The sequence below is a fragment of the Myotis yumanensis genome, unplaced genomic scaffold (assembly GCF_028538775.1).
Source record: "Myotis yumanensis isolate MYYU_CA2020_CCGP unplaced genomic scaffold, mMyoYum1.0.hap1 SCAF_1, whole genome shotgun sequence".
Taxonomy (NCBI): domain Eukaryota; kingdom Metazoa; phylum Chordata; class Mammalia; order Chiroptera; family Vespertilionidae; genus Myotis; species Myotis yumanensis.
The window spans coordinates 65,031,498-65,058,151 of NW_027223752.1; the positions used below are offsets into that span (position 1 = coordinate 65,031,498).

General features: G+C 41.4%; 2 protein-coding genes across 2 annotated transcripts in view; one reads left to right on the forward strand and one right to left on the reverse strand.

Moving 5' to 3' along the window:
* The window catches only part of SHC4 (SHC adaptor protein 4), a 115,274-nt gene that overhangs the window by 48,743 nt on the left and 39,877 nt on the right, over positions 1–26,654 (forward strand). Inside the window, exons 3-5 of the mRNA XM_070423334.1 lie at positions 7,136–7,199; positions 11,747–11,866; positions 22,751–22,804. Coding sequence (XP_070279435.1) covers positions 7,136–7,199; positions 11,747–11,866; positions 22,751–22,804 — 238 coding nt within the window. The remainder of the gene's footprint in view (positions 1–7,135; positions 7,200–11,746; positions 11,867–22,750; positions 22,805–26,654) is intronic.
* Positions 17,003–18,719, reverse strand: EID1 (EP300 interacting inhibitor of differentiation 1). Its single transcript, XM_070423344.1, has one exon. It carries the CDS (start codon positions 18,648–18,650, stop codon positions 18,084–18,086), a length of 567 nt encoding a protein of 188 aa, XP_070279445.1. The 5' UTR covers positions 18,651–18,719; the 3' UTR covers positions 17,003–18,083.

Genomic DNA, 26,654 nt, shown 5'->3' on the forward strand with positions numbered 1-26,654 from the left:
CGGAGGCAGGCTCCTGTTCTAAAGTGTCCTGTCTGCTGGCTCGCACAAGTTCTTGGGTGTCTTTGATTTCACCAAACTGAACAAAATTGAACACACAGATCACTGAGCCTTGATGTTCTAAAGGCAGAAATTTAAAAAAAAAAAAAAAAAGGTACTCGTTTCCCTAGAACAATTAGAACAACATAATACCGCACTGACGTGGAGTCTGAATTGCCGGTCCCTTCCATCATGGATATGACACATTCAGGTGACAACTTGTCCCTTCTCCACCCATCACTGGTTTCTGTAAGGATTCGTGTTGGAGGTGATACGTAAGGGAAAGTCCCTTGGGAAAGACAGGTGGCTTTGTTTGCCTGAGTCTTTTTGAATATTATTTTGGAAAGGCTCTTTTTTTTTTTTTTTTTTAATATATTTTATTGATTTTTTACAGAGAGGAAGGGAGAGAGAAAGATAGTTAGAAACATCGATGGGAGAGAAACATCGATCAGCTGCCTCTTGCACATCTCCCACTGGGGATGTGCCCGCAACCCAGGTACATGCCCTTGACCGGAATCGAACCTGGGACCTTTCAGTCCGCAGGCCGACGCTCTATCCACTGAGCCAAACCGGTTTCGGCTGGAAAGGCTCTTTTATGGGATTAAAATGTATCCTCATTTCTGTTAGCCTGGACGAAACTGAAACCACTCCGTCCCTCCGTGTGTGTGTGTGTGTGTGTGTGTGTGTGTGTGTGTGCGCGCGCGCGCGCATGTGTGCTGGGAGCTGGAGGGAGCTGCCTTAAACGGTTCCAGTGGGCCATTTGCTTGGTTTCATGTTACACATTCTCTGGCTTTCCTATTTACTGGAGGACTGCATTTTGACATTCCCTGGAAACGATCTGTCCCACAGCCCCTCCCCCATGAAATGCTCCCCTTGGTCCCGGACTGTGCTATTGCCTTCTAAACTTAAACATAAAGGGGGGTGGGGGAGGGCGCGGTTCGGCAACAATGCTTCTCGGGCAGCTTAACTGTTTAAGGGTTAAAGACACAGAAAAGTTATAACTTGAGGACTGTAGCCACCAAGGGTTGACGAAGAAAGGGGCCTTTGTGTGCATGATTAGTTTGGACTCCGTTAAGACAAAATATCTTTTTTCGGTCCTATGGTGTCGGCAGGGTTTTATAGGCTTAAAAGCAAATGTTCAACTGCATTCTCATTCTCTTACATCAGCCCACTTCTCCCCTTCCTTCTCATGTGGCAAAAACAATAAACAAAGTGGCCACTGTTGGTACTGTGGGGCGTTGCCCCTCTTCCCTTCAGTGCAGGCTCCCAGGGTGGAAATCTTCAGCCATTTCAACTCCAAAAATTCTGCTCCCCTCACAGCAGGTCAGCCCCCAAAAGGGTTATGCAGGAATGCAGGCTGCCTGGGCCGCTGGGGCGGCGGCGGCACCCAGCCCTGCGACCGAGCCCTGCTTGGGGTTCTCTGTGTTCTTTTTCCTCAGCATTTGTCAAGTCAGCGCTTTAGGTCAAAGGGTGTAGCTGAAACTTCAGAAAAGCGTTGGAAGTACTATTTGTTCTTGAAAATATTACAGTTAATCTCTCAGCCCCAGTCAGAGGGGAAGAAAAGATCTTTGTAAAGAAAGGCAACAAAATGCAGGCATCTATCTGTCTTCCCTGGTGGGAGTTTCAAGAGATTTGTTAACACTGATATCAGCGAAGAAAGCAGAATCTGAGAGGTTATTTTAAAGCAGGGACCTGTGGTTCCCAAGAGGCCTACAGATGGTTTTCTGGGGGTGCTGGTGAGGGGGCCCCCTCGAAAATTAAATAGGAAAGTTTGTGCAAACAGGCACAAACTTTATTGGAGAGAGAGTGTGACTCTCTTTACAGCCTCAAATTAATAAGTACTTTTGTTGATTTTTTTTGTGGTAAGATATACATAACATAAAAGTTACCATCATAACACGTTTTTACCTGTATATTCAGTGCTATTAAATACATTCTTAGAGTTTTGCAGCTGTCATTACCATCTAACCCCATTATTTTTTTCACCTTGTAAAACTGAAAGTCTATACCCATTAAACAATAACCCCTCATCCTCCCCTCCCCCTCAGACTCCTGGCAGCCCCCATTCTACTTTCTGCTTTATGATTTTGACCAAATACCTCACATAGGTGGAATCATGTAGTATTTGTCTTTTTGTTACCACCTTATTTCACTTAGCACAGTGTCCTCAAGGTTCATCCATGTTGTAGCATGTTGCAGAATTTCCTCCCTTTTTAAGGCTGAATAATATTCCATTGTGTGTGTGTGTGTGTGTGTGTGTGTGTGTGTGTGTGTGTATGATCACATTTTGCTTTTCCGTTTATTTGCGGATCGGCACTTGGGTTGCTTCTTTGTTTAGCTATTGTGAATAATACTGCTATGAACACAGTGTACAATATAACTACTTCTTAAAAGCAAGTTCATAGGCACAAGTGTCCTCTTTTTTCTTCTGAGCAAAGTTGTATGTCAAGAGATTTTCAGAATCTGTGTAACTTCCTGTGCCTCAACTGACTGTAAAGTTCTGAGTGAGGGTGCCAGTGCACACACGTGTGTGCTTGCCCGCTTGGGCATATGGACAGGCTCTGAATAACATAAGACGGTAACAGCCAATGAATGGAAAGCAGAGGGCTGAGAAAGGGTAGGAGCATCCATGTGAGCCATTTCCAGAGTTGACCCCTGCCCCTGTGCCCTGTTTCCTTGGCAGTTTACCTTGTTATAGAAGACAGGAGAAAAACCAAGCAACACTTAGAGAAATGGAGTTACACAGCTTTATTACACTGGCAGACACAGAAGAGGTTGCCTCTCAAATTCTGAGCAAACCAATATGGTAGAAGCCCCTCTTTTATCCCCTTTTGGTGTCTTTGTCCCCCAAATATGGATTATACTTCCAGATCTTTCTCAGGCTTTGCAAAAAGCCCCAGGTGTTGGGGGTCTTGAGACCATACCTAAGGGCCTGGCCTGGCACCAGCGCTGATAACCCCCCTCCGGGGGCTGTCTCATGGTTTATGGCCTCTGTAAGATGTGAGCATTTAGGTAACAGGTCTTGCAAGACCAGTTTCTGGGAAAGGGGCAGTGACTTAATTATAGGTTACCAAGAATGTACATTAGGTTGCTGGCACAAATTCAGATGGCTAGTCCCCCCCTGCCCCCCCCCCCCCCCAAAAAAAGAAATGTCTTATTTTCCCCATCAACCTCAGCCGCACTGGCATAAGGATTGGTTAAAAAGCCCTTGTGGCCCTGGCTGGGTAGCTCAGTTGGTTAGAGCACTGTCCTGTTACACCAAGGTTGTGGGTTTTATCCCCAATCAGGGCACATACAAGAATCAACCAATGAATGATAAGCAAGTGGAACAACAAATCAACCAATGAATGCATAAACAAGTGGAACAACAAATGTTTTCTCTCCCCTCCCCCTCTCTTTCTCAGATCAATAATTTGTTTAAAAATAAAGGAGCCCTCTATATGTTGGGAAGTGAGCAAGGGAAGGACACCAATATATTTGCTCCTGTAGATCCAGGAGCCTAGGACTCTGTCCTTTCCATGCACCCCCCCCCCCCGCCCCCGCCCCCTCCCCCCCCCCCCCCCCCCCCCCCCCCCCGTGCCTTCAGGCTTTGAATTCAGAGCTGGATTTGCATGTTGTCTCTCCCAGTATCGGCTGCATTTTTTTGGAGTCAGGTATTTAAATTCTTTGGCTTTTAGTTTACTCATTTGTAAAAGGGGTAAAGTACCTACCTGAAAACGACATTGCTAAGACTGAATGAGATGCTTCCAGCTGGGCCTGGCCATGTACATAGGAGCTGCTCCTTCCTTAAAACCCTGACTTCCTGCTGCAGCATTCTGAAGTAGGCATTTCTAATGTGAAAGGGTGGCTGAACCTGGTCAAGATTCCTTTTTCTTCATGAATGTTTGGGAAATGGAAACAGGCAAGTCTACCAAATAAACTGAAAAGATAGATCTGGATGTAGTGAGCTACCCGGCCACGGCCATGAGGGCTTCTTTTTGACCAATCCTTATGCCAATGTGGCTGAGGTAAACTGCCAAAGAAATAGGGAGGAGTTAAAGGCTAAGGTGGGACGTGACCAGCGAGAGAAATAAAGGTCTGTTACTATCGGTAGCATGAAGGTTGTCCCACCTCTCTGTATAATTTTGCTAACCAGTGTCACCCCAATAAATTCAATAAAACGGAAAAGAAAGCTAAAATTCAGGTTTAAAAAAAAATAAAGTTGTGACTTTAATTCAAAGTCACAACTTTACATTTTGTTAGAGGGTATTGGAAAAGGAATTTTTGGACTGGAACCCGAATTCTTTGTCCGTTGGAGTCGAAGAATGAATCCACAGACAGAGGGTTGTATAGCAAAAGTGGAAATTTATTAAAGAACAAGTACGGACTCCCACGTGGGGAGGGGGAAGGGTCCCACTGAGTTCCTTTTCCTTAGGCTTATAAAGGCTGCAGATCTTGGTGCCTTGATATCCCCTCTGATTGGTCACTATTCCCTTAGACTGGTTACTATAGTAACTCCTGGGCTCAAAGGTTGAGCCTCACATGGGACATGTGAGGTTCTCCCCCTCCTTCCTTATTGTTTTCCTATTCCCTTTGGGCTTTCTTCTTCTCCTTCTGAATGAAGGGCTTCCTTCCCTTTATTTTGTAAATATAGACCTTTTGCTGTTCCCAGCTCCCTCATTCTATGGAAATGTGCCTTTTGCTGCTCTGCAGCCCTGTGCTTCTTCCATGGTTCTCTTAATTTCTAAAATTTCCTAAAACCTGTCTTTTTCACCCCCAAAAATTCCTGTTTCAGTGTTGACAGTTGGAATGAGAATAAAAAACAAAACAAAACAAAAAACCCCCCCACAGCCCAATGTCTGGGAAAGCACTTTGTAAAACTACAGGGTCCTATATAAAAAGTAACAACTTCGAATAATTACTATTATTAGACGCAGCAGCAGCAATGCTCATCTTTGTTTTTACTTTTATTTCAAACCATTTACAAAGAGCTTTTTAGACCCAAGCACTCCAGGAGAACAGTAGGCACTCACGGAGTAAAGGATCTGATAATGCCTTCCGTATAATACATCTTTATTAAATACCAACACCCTAGTGGGGTGCCTGCACTAGTTATTTTGGCAACACCAGAGGCCAATTTGGATCAATTATATGTGTCTTGTCAATTATTGATTAATCATTAAGATGACTCAAACATCAATCAACCAAACAAAAGAGCCCAACCCTCTATTTGACTCCAGAGACAAAGTTTGAAATCCTAGAAAAACAATAAATATGAAATCCTGAGAAAATACCCTAAGCCCAAAAGCCATTCTATCTTTTGGTGGCAGGTATTTATGCAAAAATCAGACAAGATAATACCTTGGAGAAGAAGCACTTTGTAAAACTACAAGGTCCTATATAAAAAGTAACAACTTCGAATAATTACTTATCCAGAGGGAAAAAAAAATCGGAATCCAGAAAAAAAAATCACTTATCCAGAAACACAAAAGAATCGGAACTAAAACCTACAGTATAAGTCCAAAGTAATATCTAGAATCTTTGGAAAATCTTTTATTCTTCTGTCTAAAGTGTCTACTAGAATTGTTCTGCCTCTCTTGCTCTCTGTCTGTCTCACTCTACCTCTATCTCTGTCTCTCCTCTCTCTAACTGCTCCTCCTTTTGAAAACATCTCAGAGAAAATATTTTCCTGAAATAGAATAATAGATATAAAAACTGTATTGTGCGTGTTAATATAGTTTACTAATTTGAACAGCGATCTCCGGGGAATCTGGGGAAGAGCTTAGAGATTTCCATTTGCTTTGTGAAAAGTTTACTATAAGTATTGAAAGCCACATGGCGAGGGCTCAGATTACGCGAGTGAAAGCTTGGGCGGTTGTGAATGCTGAGGCCGGAGACAGAAGCTCTTAGTTCTAACTGCATTTCTAGGGAGGAGGGCGCCAGTGCGTTCACCACTTCCATTAAGGAACAGCTACTTGTTTTAGTGGAGCCTTTCTCTCAGGAAGTGCAATATATAGAAAGGGCAGAAAAATAAGCAAAGGAGGAAATTTGTTATTGATTTTCCTTTCTAATGTGAAATTACGTGAGAGCTCAATGACTCGTAGCAGTAGCTTGGTCAATAAGGCTCCATTTGAGACCATGTTGAAGTTCAGTCTCTCCCTTTCCTTTCAAACTTCCTCTAGTGTCAGGTTCTTTTGTATTTAATTGTCTTTGGTGCTGAGCTACTATGAAGCTTTTTATTCATAGCACCACAGAGAGGGTTATGCTAAAGGTAAACTGTGAAATAGTCTCAGACAATAAAGTTCTGCCCCTCCTTGTTGGTTAAAAATCAACAACACTAAAAACCAAACCTGGCCCTAGCCGGTTTGGCTCAGTGGATAGAGCATTGGCCTTCAGACCAAAGGGTCCCAGGTTGGATTCCAGTCAAGGGCATGTACCTTGGTTGCAGACTCTTTTTTTTTTTATATATATAATATATTTTATTGACTTTTTACAGAGAGGAAGGGAGAGGGATAGAGAGTTAGAAACATCGATGAGAGAGAAGCATCGATCAGCTGCCTCCTGCACACCCCTACTGGGGATGTGCCTGCAACCAAGGTATATGCCCTTGACCGGAATCGAACCTGGGACCCTTCAGTCCCCTGGCCGACGCTCTATCCAGTGAGCCAAACCAGCCAGGGCTTGGTTGCAGACTCTTACTGGGCCTGGGTCTTGGGCGAGGCTCATGCAGGAGCAACCAATCGATGTGTTTCTCTCACATTGATGTTTCTCTCTGTCTTTCCCTCTTCCACCTTCCCTAAAAATCAATGGGAAAAATATCCTTGGGCAAGGATTAACAGCAACAACAACAACAAAACACACACACAAAACCAAACAAACCTGAAAAACCTAGGAAAAAAAATGATTCTAAGGCGAAGGGTAGGACTGCTTATTATAAAGCAGTTTTTCAGTGTTAGGGAGTTGCTGGAAGTACCAAGCGTGTTTTCTCCTATGGGAGTGGGGAAGGTTGCTTATGTCAGACTCGCCACGATGTGTGTAGTATAATACTTGCTAACATTAATTGAGCATTTACTGCGCACTAGACAGTACGCTAAGTCTTCATATGGTTTCTGTTCCATAGGGAAGCAATAAGCCGTCTGTGCGAAGCTGTCCCTGGGGCAAACGGAGCCACTAAAAAGCGAAAGGTAAATAAATATTGGTGTGGTTTTCTTCTTTTATGTTTCCCCAGCTATGAGAAAGATGATATCAAAATAGTTGTTAGGTCATTCCACCATATGACCTAAGGTCCCGAGTGGCCTTTATTAGTTGGCATGATAGTAGAGATACAACTCAAAGTCGCTCTGGCCCCTCAGATTTTTCCGACTTGTCTTAAATGGTTGGCACCTGGAAGGACAGAGCAGAGAAAGCTCCTGGGGTTCAAGTGAGAACGTCTGGGTTCCAGGCCTGGGTCCTTACCTTCTTTCTAACGCAGTATCTTCTGTGTCTGAGACTCTTTCTTATTCCTGTAAAGTGAAGTTGTTGAACCAGATGGCCAGTTTGGTATCTTCCAATTTGAATATGATCTAATATCTGTATTTTTAACATTTTAGATGTTTTAAACTCCTTGGCCAATTTTCAAATGCAAACACGGGTGCTGGCAGAGATGAGATAATAAATAACACATGGGGAGAAGGAACTTTTCATGCTGAAAGAGCACACGTTTTGGTGTTAGATAGACTTGTGTTTAAATCCTGCCTCTGCCTCCTACTTTTAAAGAACAAAAGTTCAGTCAAGTAAATTTGAAGATCTAATTGGCTTATTAAACCGGCCAGCATCCCGTCGAATAAATAGAGAGGTGCTCCGAGAAACTGTACAATATAGAAGGCCTTTCTAGGCAGAAACTGTGCCAGACAAGGAAGTGATTAGCAAAAGAAAAAAAAAAGGATTGTTTCAGGCAAGCTTACCTTCCCTTAGGGATAGGCGGGGGCCTTACCAGGCAAATTGCCTCAGTTTCCTTTCGGATGCAGAAGGCCCATGTGAGAGGTTACCTCACGGGTACTGACCGGAACATTCCAGATTGACTGATTAAGATTACATTCCTGGAAAAAGTTGAAACAGCAATTAGGTCAGGTATTAAGAGTAGGTTCAGCCCTGGCTGGTTTAGCTCAGTGGATAGAGCGTCGGCCTGCGGGACTAAGGGGTCCCGGGTTCGATTTCGCTTAAGGACACATGCCCAAGTTGGGGGCTCAATCATCGGTGGGGGGTGTGCAGGAGGTAGTCGATCAATGTTTCTCTCTCATCGTTGATGTTTCTCTCTCTTCCTCTCTGAAATCAATAAAAGATATTTTTTTAAAAAAAGAGTAGGTTCAGTGACATGGGCTTTAGTGCAAGTGACTCCATTTGGAGCCTGTGGTTTTCTCTTTAACACTACCACCTGTGTGATCTTGGACAAGTCACTTCACCTTTTGGATCCTTGGTTTCCTCATCTGTAAAACGGGAGAAAATTGCACTTACTTTACAGAGTTGTATAAGAATTAAGTGAAATGATGTCTACAGAGTGCTTAACACGGTGTCTGACACCTATTAGACTTTCAACAATAATGGTAATTAGTATTACTGTTATTAAGCTATTAACTCTAGGATGTTTAGTTGCTTTGAAAAGTCCAAAGGGGACATAAAGGCTCTGAAGATAACTGTGTAAGTCTTAGAAATGGAAACTGTTTCAAAGGGAAGGAATGTTTAGGTATCCTCCAGGCTGACCCTCTCATTTTGCCAATTACTAAACTGTGGCTCAGAGAAGAGATTTGTCTTGAGTCACTAGGATCATGAAGATCAGAGCCAGCTATAGAAGCCAGGTCTTCAGATTCCCACCTTAGAGCTCTATTTCCATACCACCCTGCCTCATTTGTCATCATTCTTCATCATTTTGCATAGAGCTGAACCCGGTGTAACCCAGGATGACTCAGATGAGCCACATGGTATGGAAAACTCTGATGCTTGGCTTTGAATTCTATTAGAAACCCTGATCACTAGTTTCTTCGACAGAACCCATGGCCTCAAAGTAGCCGCCAACATCCTACTTCTCAGAACCTCTGTGACTAGGACGCTGCAACTGGATGATCCCACCAAACAGGCCCATTCATTTAAGGTTTTCTCATTTCAGGAGTAGGGAGTCCATACCCCCAAACAAAACAAACCAGGCTATTATTGTTCCAGAAAGTATACCTTTAACAAAAAAGGAAAAATTTGAGTTAATTTCCTTTGACAGCTAGCATTTACTGAATACTTAATACATGCCAGGGACTCTTCTAAGCACTTTATATTTTTTATACTCTTTCCCCCACAACTTAAAAAATTGTGGTAAAATATACATAATATCAAGTTTGCCTATTAACCATTTTAAGTGTACAGTTTAGTGATATTAAGTACATTCATATTGTGCAATCATTACCACCATCCATCTCCACAACTCTTTTCATCTTCTAAAAACCAAAACTCCACTACCCATTAAACAATAACTTCCCATCCCTCTCTCCATTCTAGTGTGTGTGTGTGTGTGTGTGTATGTGTGTGTGTGTAACTCTCAAGTCCTTTTGAACATCACAAATATTTAAAGATGGAATCTTAAGACCTGGCTTCCACAGCTTTATGGGAATAAAGATATTAGGCAATGGGAATCACATTGCATCCACCACCATACTTCCTATCGCCATGACTTGGACTACTCTAAGTACTTAATTTAAGTGGAATCATACGGTATTTGTCTTTTTCACTTAGCATAATATACTCAAAGTTCATCCATGTTGCAGCATATATCAGAATGTCTTACCTTTTTAAGGCTGAATAATATCCCATTGTCTGTATATAATGCATATTGCTTGTCCATTTATCTGTCAGTGGACACTTGGGTTGCTTCCACATTTTAGCTATGAAAATGGAAGTCCAAATATCTGTCAAGTCTCTCCTTTCAATTTTGTGGGGATATATATCAAGAAGTGGGATCGCTGGATCATACAGTAATTCTATTTTTAATTTTTTGAGGAACTGTCATATTGTTTTCTATAGTGGTTGTACCATTTTACATTCCTAGTAATGGTGCACAGGGTTTTATTTTCTCCATGTTCTTGTCAACACTTAAAAAAATTGTGGTAAAATATATTATGTTGTGTGTGTGTGTGTGTGTGTGTGTGTGTGTTTTGTGTTTTGTTTCCGACTAGTTGTAGATCTATCCAGATTTTCTATTTGTTCATGATTAGTCTTGGTAGGTCTAATGTTTCTAGAAATTTATCTGTCTTGTCTAGGTAATCCAATTTGTTGGAATTCAATTGTTTATAGTACTCTTATAATCCTTTTATTTCTGTTGAATCAGTAGTAATGTTCCCACTTTCATTTCTGATCTTAATAACATGAGTCTTATCTTTTTCTTAGTTTATCTAACTAAAGGTTTGTCAATTTTGTTCTTCTTGAAGAACCAACTTTTGTTTTTGTTGATTTTCTCTTTTATTTTTCTAACCTCTATATCACTTATTTATGCTCTCATCTTCATTTTTTCCTCCCTTCTGCTAGTTTTGGGTTTAGTTTGTTTTTTTTTCTTCAAGTTCTTTAAGCTGTAAAGCTAGGTTGTTGATTTGAGGCCTTTCTTTTTTAATGTGTTTATAGCTATAAATGCTGCTTCCCATAAGTTTTGCTACATTGTGTTTTTCATATTCTTAATCATCACAAAAAAACTTAGACAGCAACTTTTTATATTTTTAATACTTGTGATGTTCAAAAGGACTCGGGAGTTCAGTTAATCCAAACTCTCTCAGGAATTCCTTTTATATAAACCAGGCCTCTACTCCAAATACTTGGGGAGAAGGGAATGTGTGAGAAAAGTTCTGAGGGCTCAGATTTAACTGCTGCATTCCATTTTTAAAATCCTCACTTGTGGATATATTATTATTGATTGATTGATTGATTTTTTTAAATATATTTTATTGATTTTTTACAGAGAGGAAGGGAGAGAGATAGAGAGTCAGAAACATCGATGAGAGAGGAACATCGATCAGCTGCCTCCTGCACATCTCCCACTGGGGATGTGCCCGCAACCCAGGCACATGCCCTTGACCGGAATCGAACCTGGGACCCTTCAGTCCGCAGGCTGACGCTCTATCCACTGAGCCAAACCGGTTTCGGCTGATTTAAATATATATTATTGATTTCAGAGAGGAAGGAGAGGGAGAGAGAGAAAGAAACATAAATGATGAGAGAGAATCATTCATTGGCTGCCTCCTGCATGCTCCCCACTCAAGATTGAGCTTGCAACCCGGCATGTGGCCTAACCGGGATAAAACCGTGACCTTCTGGTTCAGAGGTTGATGCTCAACCAATGAGCCACACCAGCTTGGCTTATTGATTTTAGAGAGAGAAGAAGGGAGAGGGAGAGAGAGAGCAACCTCAATCTGTTGCCTCCCATAGGCACCCTCACCCGGGATCAAACCTGCAACCTGGGCATGTGCCCTGACTGGGAACCGAACCTCCTACTTTTCGGTGTGCAGGACGACACTCAACCAACTGAACCACAACAGCCAGGGGGCATTCCAATTTTTTAAAAAGTTTTTATTTAAAAGATCATTTCATCTCATTTGATTTATGTAGAGTGAAATAAAGAGGAAGGGTATGTCTGGGCTTTGACCCATTTTTAACATGAAAAGAAACAAACATTCATTCTGTAACAGAATTCATAACTTAGAGTGTTTTGTTCTTTTTAAAGCCTCCAGTTAAGTTCCTATCAACAGTTCTTGGCAAAAGTAATCTTCAGTTTTCGGGAATGAATATAAAACTGACCATCTCAACATGCAGCCTTACACTAATGAATCTTGACAACCACCAGGTAAGATCATGAATGTCATTTATGGCTTAACATATTATCTATTTCTCTGGAGAGCCTGAGCATAATGAAGAGAATAAAGTTTCAGGCAGTGTACCTAAAATTTACTAAGGCATGGGGGGGACATCTGCCAAGGATTTATACATAATAATAATTAGAACAGCATTTCTAATCCATCACTGGGGCATTTAACTGCTTGCATACTTGCCCCTTACCTAATTGGCTTTGTAATAAGAACCAAAGTGCAAAGAATATAAAAAATACCATTTGGTAACACCTATTTTTTATATTTTTAAATGTGTTTTTATTGATTTTTATAGAGAGAAAGAAAAAGGGAGAGAGAGAGAAACATTGATGAGAGAAAAACATGTATCGGCTGCCTCCTGCACACCCCTTCCTGGGGATAGAGCTCGAAACCGGGCATGTGCCCTGACTGGGAATTGAACTGGTGACCTCTTGGTGCATGGGACAGCACCCAATCCACTGAGCCACACCGGCTGGGCAACACCTAGTTTTGAATCAGTCATTTATTACTCGCCACCAACCCTTCCTGAAGAAAAAGCAGTTTCACCCTGGCCGGAATGGTGAACATTGTTCCATGCACCAAAGGTTGCTGGTGAAATTCCCTGTCAAAACATACTTGGGTTGTGGGTTTGATCCCCAATTGGGGAGCATACAGAAGGGCAACCGGCTGACTGCAGGTGAGGATTAAAAAACAGAACAAGCAATTTCATTATCAGAATTAAGCACAGAGGAAGGGTGATGTTAGGGTTAATGTTCTAGCTAACTGAAATTTAAGCAGAAAACATTTTCTTACAAACCTTGAGGTTGAAAGCTTTCTAAAATGTTATTGTATAAACATAATTTTTTCAACTTTGATGACTTATGATACTGAGTTTTTATTGTTCCTTATTTCTTAAAGAACAGCATTGCTTGTGTCCTAGTCAGTTTGGCTCAGTGGATAGAGCATCCACCTACGGACTGAAGGGTCTCAGATTTGATTCCGGTCAAGGGCACAGGCCCAGGTTGCTGGCTAGATCCCCAGTACGGGGTGTGCAGGAGGCAGCCAATCAATGATTCTCTCTCATCATTGATGTTTCTATCTCTCTCTCCCTCTCCCTTCCTCTCTAATATCAATAAAAATATATATTAAAAAAAAGAACAGCATTGCTGAAGCAAATGTAAAAGACATAGAGGCATTGAGCTAAATGTGTACCTTAAAATAGGACACTTTTTACTTGCTTTATATTTTTTTAAACTAAATTCCTTGTATCAGGTTATTTTTGTGTGTTAAAGTCTAGTTTTTTTGAGGTCACATATAGGTTGAAATCCTGGCTTTGCTATGAATGAGCAAGTTACCCTACCACTCAATTGTCCTCATCAGTGAAAGAGGGGTAGAGTACCTTTTCACAGAGTTTCTGAGGGGATGGATTTAGCAATAGTATGACTCATGGGGTTATTTAGAGGACTAGGTGAGATCATGGATGTCAATCCCTTAGCACAGTGCCAGTCACATGGTATCTATGGTTATTATTTACTCAAACATTCTTCTTTGAGACCTTTACAGTTATATACATTTTGATTTCCTTTTTTTTTTGCCAAAAAACTCACTTGTGTTTTTGAGGGCTGTTTTATTTTTTAAATTCAAAAGCAGAATTAAGTACATTGATCACACAGTAGTATAAACCATCATAGAGGAAAATGCAGGCTATGAAGCAGTTCAAAACAGAGTCCTGTATCTTTGGGTCCTCATTGGTTATCCGAGAGAGGTGACACCACCGTGATAATGACAGCAGAACCCTTGGGGCTGCACTTGGGAGATGCAACATATCTGGGTGGAAGGTAAAACATTCTTTCAGTTCTTCAGATGCTTTGTCCTCAAGACATTTGTAGATTTAAAATTTATTTTTAGTTTTCAACCTCATGTATGGTACCAGGGATGATCCATGCTTTTAGTTATGAGATTTCATTGCGTAGAGGAGCCCTCGAATTATCTCAGAGTTTTGTAGGGAAGGAAGAGCGGGCAGAGCCCGAGCCAATCTGGCGACAGCCTTATGTGCAGAGTCTAAAGAGCATTTTTAAAATGACTTGTTCCACAGGGTGACGGAGGAATGGGGAATTTAGGAAGCATAGGGTCGTGTTGTGTGTGGCATGGGTTCTAGTTTATTCTCAGCATTTCCTCATCCTCCATTGCCTTTTTTCCCCCCAGGCCACTGCAATTAGCGATGATATTGCCACACACCCATCATCTTTGAAGTAGGAACAATGGGCGTGGGCAGCTTCCACTATCAGTGGTTATGGCAATGGGTACCTTTGGGAGCGAACCACATCTTTTCTGCAGTGGTGCCATGGACTGGGGTTGTGTTCAGCTCAGTGCTGGAATGGTGACCAAAGTTAGGATCTCCCTGATACACCACCGTTCAAATAATTTTGAACTATTCTGCAGGCCTGGGGGAAATGGCTTGGGGGCAGTGTACAAAAAGATATGCCTCACTCCAGATGCTTAAACTCAGGAAGCTTTATACATTCCATCAAAAGGGCAACTTAAATGTTCCAGGCATGAAGGCAGCAAAGAAGCAATCTTATGGATATAAGCGTGAGAAAAAGATTTTGTAATTACATTCTCCTTTTAACAAGCTACCCTTTGAAGTTCTAAGATAAATACAAAGATATACTAATGCCTTCCCCCTCCCTTAACTTCTAAGATATACTTTGGACTGAAAACATAAACAGGCTCAAGTTTACAGATACATTCATAGATGACAGAGTTTTTATGGGTCAGATGGTTCACATTTATTTTCAGCCACTGAAACTTTAAAAATATAACTAGCCATTCACTTCCAGAAAATGTGTCATAGAACTTCAGAGGCAGGAAATAAAACTATATTAAACACGTAATGCTTGCAGTTTTTAAAACTTACCATATTTTGGGATGGCAAAGTATATTTTGGAAAAGCAAGTCATAGGGTTTAAAAATGGTTTTTGTATCTTCCTTGTTTTAAAAATTCTGCCGAAACCGGTTTGGCTTGGTGGATAGAGCGTCAGCCTGTGGACTGAAAGGTCCCAGGTTCGATTCCCGTCAAGGGCATGTACCTGGGTTGCGGGCACATCCCCAGTAGGAGATGTGCAGGAGGCAGCTGATCGATGTTTCTAACTCTCTATCTTTCTCCCTTCCTCTCTGTAAAAAATCAATAAAATATATTTAAAAAAAATAAAAATTCTAACAACAGACCTCATTGACATACTTTAATATACAGTATTTTAGGGCCTTAAGCAAAAATGTCAGTCTCAGTAGTTTCCATTCTTAGTATTTCTTTATTTATTTTTACATCTCCTACCACCAGCTCTAACACCTACTGAAATTGAGAAGAGTAATAAAGAGGTAAGGAGGGTTCAAAACAAACAAACAGGAAATAGAGACATTCTTTAGTCTCAAATATTTAGAGTCCAGGCAGGTAATGCAGTGTTTAGGCACAAGGAAAACCAGTGTTGTGCCAGGCCGGTGCGGCTCAATGGTTGAGCATCGGCCTATGAAACAGGAGGTCAGGGCTCCATCCCCAGTAGGGAGTGTGCAGGAGGCAGCAAATCAAATGATGCTCTCTCATCATTGATATTTCTATCTCTCCCTCTCCCTTCCTCTCTGAAATCAATAAAAATATATTTTAAAAAATTTTTAAGTGGTGCAAGCACAATAAACAGTGAGTGCCACTTGGACTCCTGTTAGAGACAACACTGGGGGACATGGCAAACAGAATACCTCCCCTATGTGAAGGTGAGTAGGTGCTTTCTCCATGTCGGCGTAGGTCAAGGACTGCCAGATCTCCTATCTGATTTAAGCAAGCGTTTGTAATGTTTATGAACAGATGCAGAAAATGCTCCCCAAATCTCACACTACATACTCATAAGCTTAAGTTCCCTCCCCACACAAAACCAGGACCAGAATTTCCCCAGAATCCTTTCTTTAGTACCCATTAAATGAAGAGATATATTGTTTTTCCTAATTTCTATTACAATGTATCCCTTTAGTTTCCATTAGATGAAGATTATATATATATAATTATCCCTATTTTCAATTCAGGACTGAGGCAGAAATATTAAGTAATTTGTCTACTTAGAAAGCTAGTAAGTAGTGGAGCCTAAATTTGAATCAGGTGGGTTGGGTCCAGTCTGTGATAAGGTTTATAATAGAAATACAAGTGATTTTACACTCCTAACAGGGGTGTTAAAAATGGTAACATTTTATATCTTCAGTAAAGTGACAAGTATTAATTTCAGTGTGTCTCAGTTCACTGCCTGTTTAAGACCAACAGACAACCATTAGGAGTCAGTTGCAGAATGCAGGTCTTTCTCCCCCAAACAAGCCTTCAAACCCAACAGGGATTGGTTTTCTCTCCCCCTCCTCTTGCTCCCCAGTCAGTCCCAGAGAAATAGAATCACATCTCTGGGTTCGTGAACCTGTTTTTTTCTGTGTCTATTTCCTATCGCGTGTTGGCATCCTCCCTCTCCCCCCTCCCAGTACCGTTCATTCACATCACACAGGCAATTGATTACTTACCCACAGACTCACCTAACTGCAGCTATGAGCTGTCTGAAAATGCAGTGAAAGTGAGGCACGCAGGAGGCAGGATTAAGAAGTTTAAGTTCTTTCCCCATCTCTCTCTTCCTGCCCACCAAGCTAGTGTTACTATGATCATCCTTGTCAGCCCCCATGTTTTACAGAAAACCACCCCCCTCCCTACGGCCCCGAGCTGTCATGTTGTATTAGATGTGTCTTTTATTGCCATAATGGAGCAGGAACACCTAGTATCTCTTTATTGGTCATAAGACCTGCCGATAGACTGTTTCACTGGCCACCGCCTTCTGACAGAATTATCATAGAACTTTAGAACCTTAATAAAATAACCACAGTAACGTGCTCACCTATAGGGCAGGTTTTCCCAGGTTGGCACATTCTCTTATAGGAATTTACTAAATTTAGTTTCCCCAAATCAATTTGCAAATCACATATTTGAAGCTGGAACACTTTCCCTTGCAATGGTTAAATTTAAATCCTAAGTGGCTGCAATAATGCAATGATTTAGAATACAGTAAAAATAGTATATAAAGTGTGTATGCATACTAATTATTAGTCAAACAAAATACACAGAACAAGAAATTTTATTATCTCAAATGCTGGTGCATAACCAATGACAAGCTTAATTAGAGGAGGAGACAGAGGGAAACTTCAGAAATTTCTGGATAGGTTTGAAACCTTTAAAGGTTGATGGCATAACTGTCCATAAAGTCTTTTTTAAATGTAGGGCCTTTCTTTTACTTGACAATTTTCACTTAACAGTTCTTTCATGATGAAGTCCCACCAGTCTTTTCCCTGTAAAGTTAAAGGTAAAACAAAATTCCTCTAGGATATGAAGGTATTAGAAATAGTTTTTATACTTTCACATACATTTTAATGTCTGAATTTGAAAAATTTACTGAGAATTTCTTCATTTTTTACTTTTAAAAATAATGGTCAAGATAATGAATTTTCTTGAATTACAGATCACAATAGCTTTATAAATGATCAAGATACATGTACAAATAAAATTTCAGATGCCCTTGGAAACATGTTAAGATGTAGTACACATGATACATATTTCTTCTGGGATTTGCTTATACTTCTGGGATACTAAGAATATTCACCTTATTATTATACACAAAAAATTTAGCCTTTGCTACCTACAGCTTGAACAGATCACAAAGCGGAATCTTCAAAGTTTTCTCAATAGGCTTTCTGTCCAATAAACTCAAAAGACATCTGGTGTCCACGGTGGATACATTACTTTTTCTCACGAAATTAGCATCAGTGGGCTCTTGCACTGGCTGGCAGTGTGTCTTGGTCACGATGCATTCTTGCAGAAGCATTCCTCACAGTGGCTGTGGCAGTAATTTTTCCCGACACAAAGAAGATAATCTGGATCAATCGCGAAGTCAAAGCCATAGGTGTTTCAGGATAAACCGGTTTCAACAGTCCTAAGATCCTTTTTCCTTTAACAGCTTTTTTTTTCTTTCTCACAACTGTGCAGTCACTGCCCTATTCTATTCTGAAAAACAAAACCAAAAAAAGATTTTTTTTTTGAAGATGAAGTTTTTCATTGGCACGGAACCATTTGGAATAAACCCAAGAGACAGTGGAATGCTGGGCGTCTCCTCAAGTGGCTTCCTCCTCTTTCACCGCATTTGACTAATCTTTGTCAATAATCTCATCACAGCCGAGCTCTTCGGTCAGACGATTGACAACCATCAGTGAAAAAAGCTCTTCGATAAAAGCCAGCTGATCAAACGGGGTCTTCTCGTAATGCATCTGAAAACCGCCGTCCCCGGCCGCCTCCCCGGCGCTGGACGTTCTCAGAAATATCTTGTTGGCTTCGTCCAGGGCCACGGAGGCCCCCCGGTAGCTGGCACCGCGCCGCTGCGCCTCCTCGGGGTAGTCGTAGTCGTCCTCCCAGTCGTCGAATTCCTCGGCCTCAAACTCGGGGCCGGCGAATACGGCCGGCAGCTCCCCGAGGTCGGGCCGGCCTGCAAGGCCTCGGTCCCCCGCGGCCGCCGCCATGGCCTGGGCCCCCTCCTCCTCCATCGGGCCTTCCTCCTCGGGCCCAGGCGGGCCCCGGTGGCGGGGGTGGTTCGGGGACGGCTCCCGGTTCCCGCCGCCTACCTCCATCTGCGGAAGGTCGCCCTCGCCGGGCATCACATCCATCTGCAGGTCGTTGCTCTCTCGGTACAGCTCGGACAGCTCGTGCATCGCCGCCATGGCGCCAGCGGCTCAAGCTCGGGCAGGGCGTGTGCTGCAGGATCGGAGCGGCGGGCCGTGCGGTTGTGCGCGTGCACCGGCGGCGTGCGCGCCCCCTGCGTCAGGGTGACCCCCAGACACCGCCCCCGCCCCCCGCCCCGCGCGCCGCTCGGCCCACCGCCTGCTGTTTCGCGGGGAGGTGTCTGCGTGGCTTGGAGGTCTATGTTTCGTTCGATCAAATGAATGTTTAGAAAGACTGTGCATGCAAGAGCGTTACTTTGTCTCCGGGTCACCTAACAGTGTTGCTGCTTATGATGCTACAAACTGGGAAAAACGCGCCTCTGTAGCCACGCATCCTCCTCCTTCTTCCCGCTCCCTTCTCTCCTCCTCCTTCCCGCTCCCTTCCCTCCTCCTCGGGCTCCTCCTCCAGCCTCCACCCCAGGCCATCGCGCCTGCTCCGGGGTTTCAACTACCTTTTGTCTGCGCAAAAGACTTCCGAATCCACGCCTGCAAACCACACAGTGTTCTCAACCACAAAGCAACATGCTAAGAATGGGTCCTTTTTTTTTTTTCTTTCGATGTTCCTCATTAGGAAAAGTTAAATTCACAAATAAGCATATTTTCCGTGCTCTTTTAAAGAAGTTCTAGTGAGGATATATTCGGTCCCATTTCTTTTTGCAAGAGGTAACTTCCCATTATTATCAATCTGATGTGTATGCTTTAAATTCTTTTTCTTTGCATTTACATGGATCTTAGGTCCTCGTGGGAAAAATCTTACTTTTTTAAATGTCTCACATAACTGTCTTCAATTTACAAACCAAACCCCTCAGCAATGTCTTAAAGATTTAGCTTAATAGCATTTCCTTTGTATAACTATACTATGGTTGACCTAGCTATGCAAAAATAACTTCCAATGTTTTGATGTTATAAACTAGCTAAATGAACGTCCACATATGCCAGTTTCTCTAGAATAAATACAGTATTTGGAAGTGGAAAGGTGGAATCATAGGGTATGCATACTTTAGTTTTAATAAATACTGTCAAATTGCTTTCTAAAGTTGCTATGCAAATTTAAGTTCTGGCCAGCAGTGTTTGAGAAAATCCAACCCTTGCCACACGTGATTTTGTTGAACTTGGACAGTTTTATCAATTTAATGTCTCTTGTTTTATTTTGAATAGTCTTGATTTCTTAGACATTGATTATTTTTCAATATGTTTATTGAACATTTGTATTCTGAAAACTGGTCTTACTTTGGGTTTATTTCTTTTTCTTATTGATACATAAGAACTCCTTATGTATGACTATATGAATACTTTTGTTTTACATGTTGTAAATATATTCTCTCTTCCTGTTTGTCCTGTTTCAGGGGTGTCTTCTAATACAAAGTTTTAAAATGAGTTTTTATGTAATCTAATTTGAGGGGATTTTTGGTTTGTCTTCTGTCTATTAAGATGGGATTTTCCTATCTCAAAGATCACAAGCATAATCTTTTATCTGCCTTCTGATGTATTTGTAGATTTTTTAATGAATCAAACATTTATTAATATAGATAGTATGACGACAGGACTTATTTATATATTTTTCCACATAAGCCAGCCACTCCACTAATTTAATCACTTATCCTTTTGTCTGTTAGATGCCACATTTATCATAGATTAAAAGTCCATGAATATGTGTCTGTTTTTAGACTTTGTATTCTAATGAAATCTGTAGTTTTATATTATGCCTTGCTTATAAGGAAAATCTAGTCTCTTTGTTCTTTTTTAAAAAACACATTTCCATTGATTTCAGAGAGGAAGGGAAAGATAGAAAAAACATCAGTGATGAGAATCATTGATCAGCTGCCTCCTGCACGCCCCTCTATTGGGGATTGAGCCCACAACTTCGGTATGTGGCATGTGCCCTGTGCCTTGATTGGAAAAACCATGACCTCCTGGTTCATTGGTCGATGCTCAACCTCGGAGCCACACCGGCCAGGCTAGTCTCTTTGTTCTTTAAAAATTTTCTTTAGCTTTTTTTGCATATTCTTCCATGTGAATTTTAGAAGTGACATGAAAAGTTTCCTGAATGACATTGATGGAATTTTTAGTGGAATTGCATGGAAATTACAGATTTATTTGGGGGAGAATTGGCATCTTTACAATATTATCTTCTAATCCATACAGGTGATATGTATCTTTTTTACTTTTCACTTATTCATGTAGTATTTATACCTTCCAATGAAGTTTAAAAAAAAAAAAACTTTACACAGTTCTTTTTAGATTTATCTGTAGTTACTTTTGTAAATGTACCTCCTCTACCCCCAAATACAGTGTCTAATTGGCTATTGCTGATATAAAGGAATGACATTGATCTTTGTATGTTGATTTTGTTTTTAGTAATCATTTTAACTTAAATGTAAATATAATAATAAAAGTGTAATATGCTAATTAGACCTGACAGCCGAATGACCTTCCGGACGACCTTCCGGACAAAGCTGGGGCTGTGAGGGCCGAGCTCCTTGCATAATTTCGTGCATCGGGCCTCTAGTACAAAACATAAATATAGAAAAGTTGCACACATAATAATGATTTTCACAAAACGAACATACTTGTGTAACTATTACCCAGATAAAGAAATACCAGATAATTCCAGAAAACCATTTTCTCTCTCTTCCTTTGCCCCAGAAGTAACCAATATCATGATTTCAAACAGGATAATTTTGGCCATTTTGAACTTTATATAAATGAAATCATTCAGCCTATATTTCTTTGTGTCTGGCTTCTTTTGCCCAAGAAACATGTTGTTTCTGTGTAGTAGTTCATTGCTTGAATATCACTATAGTCATCATTGTGACTGATTCCAGGTGTGGGCTATTACGAACAGGGCAGTGCTTATCTTCTTAGCATACCGTTTGGTGCACACATTTACACAATCCTGTTGTATATACATTTAGGAGTAGAATCGCTTGGTCATTTTATATAAGCTACTTGAGTATATTCTGTTAAACACTTTTGAAGACAGGACTAGTTAATAGGTGCCCAGTTGATATTTTAATGAACCCTCAAAACAGTATGACAAATACATTTCTGCAAATAGATCATTTCACCCTGGAGATTATGAACAAGTGATCCTAGAATCTCAAGTAAAGAGACAATTTTTCTTAGTTAAATAATGCAGTTCACTTGAATAATCTTACTTCATATTGGAAATATTAGTGTTAATTTCTTAGGATACTTTTGGTGGTGAATGACTGAAAATCCAATTCAAACCAATTTATATAAAAATAAATTAGAAAAAATGATAAAGGGGGACAGGAATTGTATTGGTTGAAATGATGAAACAAATGTTACAACCAAAGTATGTATGTATGTATTTATTTATTTGTTTATTCTTATTGAATTTATTGGGGTGACATTGGTTAATACAGTTTTGTAGGTTTTAGGCATACAGTTCTATAATACATCATCTGTACATTGTACTGTGTGTTCACTACCCCAAGTCAAGTCTCCCTCCCCCACCATTTATGCCCCCTTTCCCCTCTTTTACCTCCCCCCACCCCCTTTCCCTCTGGTAATCACCATACTGTTGTCTATGCGGTGTTTGTTTTGTTTTTTGCCTTAATCTCTTCACCTTTTCCACCCAGCCTTCCCACCCCCACCCCTCTGACAGCTGTCAGTCTTACTTTTTTCTATTTTCCAATTGAAAGCTGATTTTCTCCAGAGGGAAAGCTTAATTTTTCCAGTAGGATTTTCCCACATGCCAGCAAAAGATGGCTCACAGAAGCTTTGGGCTGACATGGTCCCTAATGGCAGAGAGAGATGTATTCTTTCCTGTTGTCCATATCAGTTTCTCCCCAAAGACTTAGATTGGCTCTCCTACATCCAGATGTTTTCCGATTGGCTAGGCCTGGGTCATGTGTCCACCTGCAAGGAGAGAGGCAATGAGATAGGCATGTCAAAACCACCTGAAATCTCATGGTCTAAGTGAGATTATTATAAAATATGGGTGGAGTGGTTTCCACGGGGATGCTGTCCAGGCAAAAACAAAGCAAGTGTATGTCCATTACTGTTAGGTTGTATGTAACTAGGACTAATTAATTTATAGCATCATACATGTTTAATTTGTTTATGTTTTCCAGATTATTGCAAATCATCATATGCAGTCTATTTCATTTGCCTCTGGAGGGGATCCTGTAAGTATGGATTCATTAAAGTCTTTTTTTTGTAAGAGTTATAAGAACTTCCATGTAAAGCATGTTAGCTACAACATGTCCTCTCCAAATATCTTATTAGAATTTGTGAATAACTACATGTAACAGGTAATTAAAAAGTTGGGTTTGACAAAATATATCCTACCACTGATTTTTAAAATAGTTGGATTAGTAGGCGAGCGAATAGTCAGGGAGTTATCATCTGAGAAGCTTCTTGCCGGTAACATCAAAGTCATGAAAAACAAACGTGTCATACATGTGTTGCCCCTCCTTCCTCAGAATTCTTCTACACATAGAGTTCCAGGCAAATGCTACTCATCCGTTGGATTTGGCCTATGAGGGGAAGCCTCTCTGCCATCCATGGCAACTAAGTGCAATCTAGAATGAGCAGCCAGGTTTGCAGAAGCTTATGGCGGTAACGCTCAGGTGGGGAGAGAGAACTGCCGTTTCTCGCTACCAGGAGGCCACATGGTGCTCATTTCCCGTGAAGGGTGCAGGACTGAGCCAGCAGTGCTCTCTGCAAGCCTACGGTGCAGTGGGGAGAGTCATTCCCTGATTTGGTGCTGCGCCATTTCTGGACTACGGCAGAAGGGGAAGGGCACGAAAGCTAAGAAGCCTGTGGCTGAACAGAAAACAAATCTGTTCAACTGAGAGAGTAGAAGGAGGACTTTGCTCCTCTTGGCATCGTGACGTTCTTCTACCTGCACACTTGTAGAATGCTCGAGGAGGGCAGAGTCTGACTTTCATGATGACTGACCATCAGGCATGTCAGGAAAGTATGGGGACCATATGAAGACCTGGTCCTTAACCGACAATACGTTATCTTCTCTGCATTTATTATTAAAGAGCATAGCCTTCAGAAATGAGGCAATACATCCACTTGAACAGATGATTTTTTCCCTCTCCACCACATTTACCTTCTCTCTTCAACTGAGGAATAAAATTTAGGGTCATAAATGATAGGACACATAACCCAGAAACCCAAGAGAGGTATCGAATGGTAGAAAAACACTGAAACTGGTAGCTGTTGTCACTGCAGAGTTTTGATTGATTTTAATGTCGAGGTCAAATATTTAAAGGAAAAATAAGTCTCTCCTGAAAGGAAATGAAGTTCTGAAGATTCTGTGTAGAATCATTGCTTCCTGTACTGGCATCTCATGTATTTAAGCAAGTTCCTCCTCTTGAGTACTGCCATAACATTTTATGTATAAAAAAACATAGTTAAATGCCATTTAAATCAGCCCATTCTTTAAAACATCTCAATAACTACTTGTTTCCCCATTGGCTACCAGTGACTCCAAGTATTTAACTATGTCAAATGTAGACAACTTGCCTTCAGAGCATCCTTGAAGCATATGGAAGAAAAGCAACCTTTACAGGGTTTTAAATCACTGCTTCTTTTCTTTTATTGAAGAAGTACTTCATTTCCCCATTAGGCTTCACTACTTCCTCACCTTTTAGCTTTAGGTGTAGTTATTTTCAAATGAATAATTTAGTTCCGTGGTGCCACCATTTAAGAATAAACCGAATGATAAGAGTTCCACCTTTTCCCCAAGAGATTTCACAAAAGGCTCATAGCGGATTCACTAGCAAGCAGGGGACATGCTGGGTGCCTGCCACCTACCAGCTGCAGTGTGACCCCCAATCCTGAATCTGAAGCCCCATCTATCCAGTCTTATCATCTGGCCTCCCAGCGACACGAAGGGACACGTTTGGTACTGAATCCAGCCTGGAAAAGCCAGCCCCGTCTCTTCTCTCTCACACCCATTCTAGTTTGATCATCCATGAAAGAACTCCAACACGTTCCTTAAGATACTTAAAGTAATGAGTTCTATAAGTGCCGTGTGAAAAACAATCGTTGCTGTTTGCCTTAAGTTTCCCCTTTTGAGTTTCAGGGGTTCCTGTCACTTTTAGGATTTCCCATGAGCATTTACCATAAGCATGCCCTGCGGGTGCTGATCGTAGTTCTCCAGGATCCCCAGTACTTTTAGACCGTCTCCATGTGCCTGTAGTTCTGTAGCTCTTTCAGCCCACCAAGGGGCATTGCCCTACCAAAAACAGACAGCAAAGAACTTGTAGCCCCCGGGACAGCATTTACCTACTGAATGGCGTGGGGCTTCTGTGCTCCCTGCCGCTGGGGCCGCAGCCTGCTGGTTGGAAATTAAAACTGGAGCCTTCATAAACACCGGCACGAGAGGTGAAGTTTACCCTCAGTCAGGGGAGTAGAGGAGTAGAGGCTCTGGCGTCAAGTAGACTTGACCCATTTATCCTCTCTAAGCTGCAGGGCCCTCACCCGTAAAATGGGGAGGATCCCCCTTGCCCAGAAGGGTGAGAACTGACTGAAATGACGCATGGAAACTGACGGTGCTTGGCACAGAGTGATGCGAGAGAACTAGCACCCATGTTGCTAACACATCCATATTTGTTTAGGACACTCACTGAGATAATGTACAACTTCACAGCTGACTGGGCACAAGGGGTAGAAGCTAAGTCGCCATGGCCTAATGTCGGGCCCTTCTTTCTACCTTATTTTCTCCAAAGTTTAACAAATTCTGGGTGTTCTTCCTTCCTTCCTGACCTTTGCTCACCCTCGCCTTTACTCTCTTCTCAAAAACGGCTTGTCTTCCTTCTGTCAGCCCTGGAGACATTTCTCCGGGATGCTTCTGTAGCTACATACACTTTCTTCATTTCAAAAGCCCAGTATGACCAGGTTCAATACATTTTCTCATAATGCCCCCCGCTATTTGTGCTTAACTTTTAACATGCTTTAAGTTCTCCCGGATGGTCACAGTTACTGAGTCTTAGAACTCAGAGACTGTTGGACACTCTGTTGAAGATGAGGAAACGGGTCTGCAGAGATCCCAGGACCTCTATCCCATCATCCAATATGCCAGACACCATTGTCGGCACCACAGTGCCTCTTTAACTTTCAAAAGAGCAGCTGAGCCCCCAGCAATTGTGGCCTTCCTTCTAAACTATATTAAAACAAAGCCTGGAGATATGAACTTCCATATTTACAAGACAGTTCAAACCTTTTATCTGTTTGCATAAGAGAACTTTACCTAGGAGTGTGTTGTTTTTTAAAATGACTCAAGAAACGTTATGCAGATCCTGAGATCCGCTTCCTGTATGATTCACGGCGGGTTATTAAATGATTGTCTTTGGTGGAATTACAGACACGGGCTTTTATTTCCTGCCAGTTGATTGCATCTTCCCTCCAGAGAGTCGTGCTTCTAATCTTCAAATGGCAGAGTGTATTTTTTCCCTGAGAACCGAGATAACAAAAAGCATCTTTAATTATTCAAATGTTATCATTCATCAGCTTACTGTTTTCAATAAAAATCAGAATTACCAAGTGGCTTTTTGTTTGTTAGTTTTTACAAAGCCAGCAACACACACATCTCTCTCTCTCTCTCTCTCTCTCTCTCTCTGTTTAACTCCTTAGGTTTTAATGGGTTCTCTTTTTTAATAAATGACTTTTCCTTCCTCTATCTTGATCAAATAAATGCTTGTATTTCTGCTTTATTGTTCCTTAAGTTAATGTGCACTGCACGCAAGCAAGCCAACAACCACAAAATGCAAAGTGTTTCGTTAATGGAATTATTTTCTGATGCTCATGGTGTCTGTTTGGACAACTGGGACATCATGATGCCACCCACATCCAAGTTTATGACACCTTTGTGATTGGGTAATCCCTGGTATTGACTCAACACAGGATAGAGTCTCAGCCCCTAATCATTTTTTAAGAATATATGCCCTAGCATATTACCTACCTGTATTCTCTTTTATTCATAGTGACATGGTTCTGCCTCTAAATTTTCAATCTTCAGAT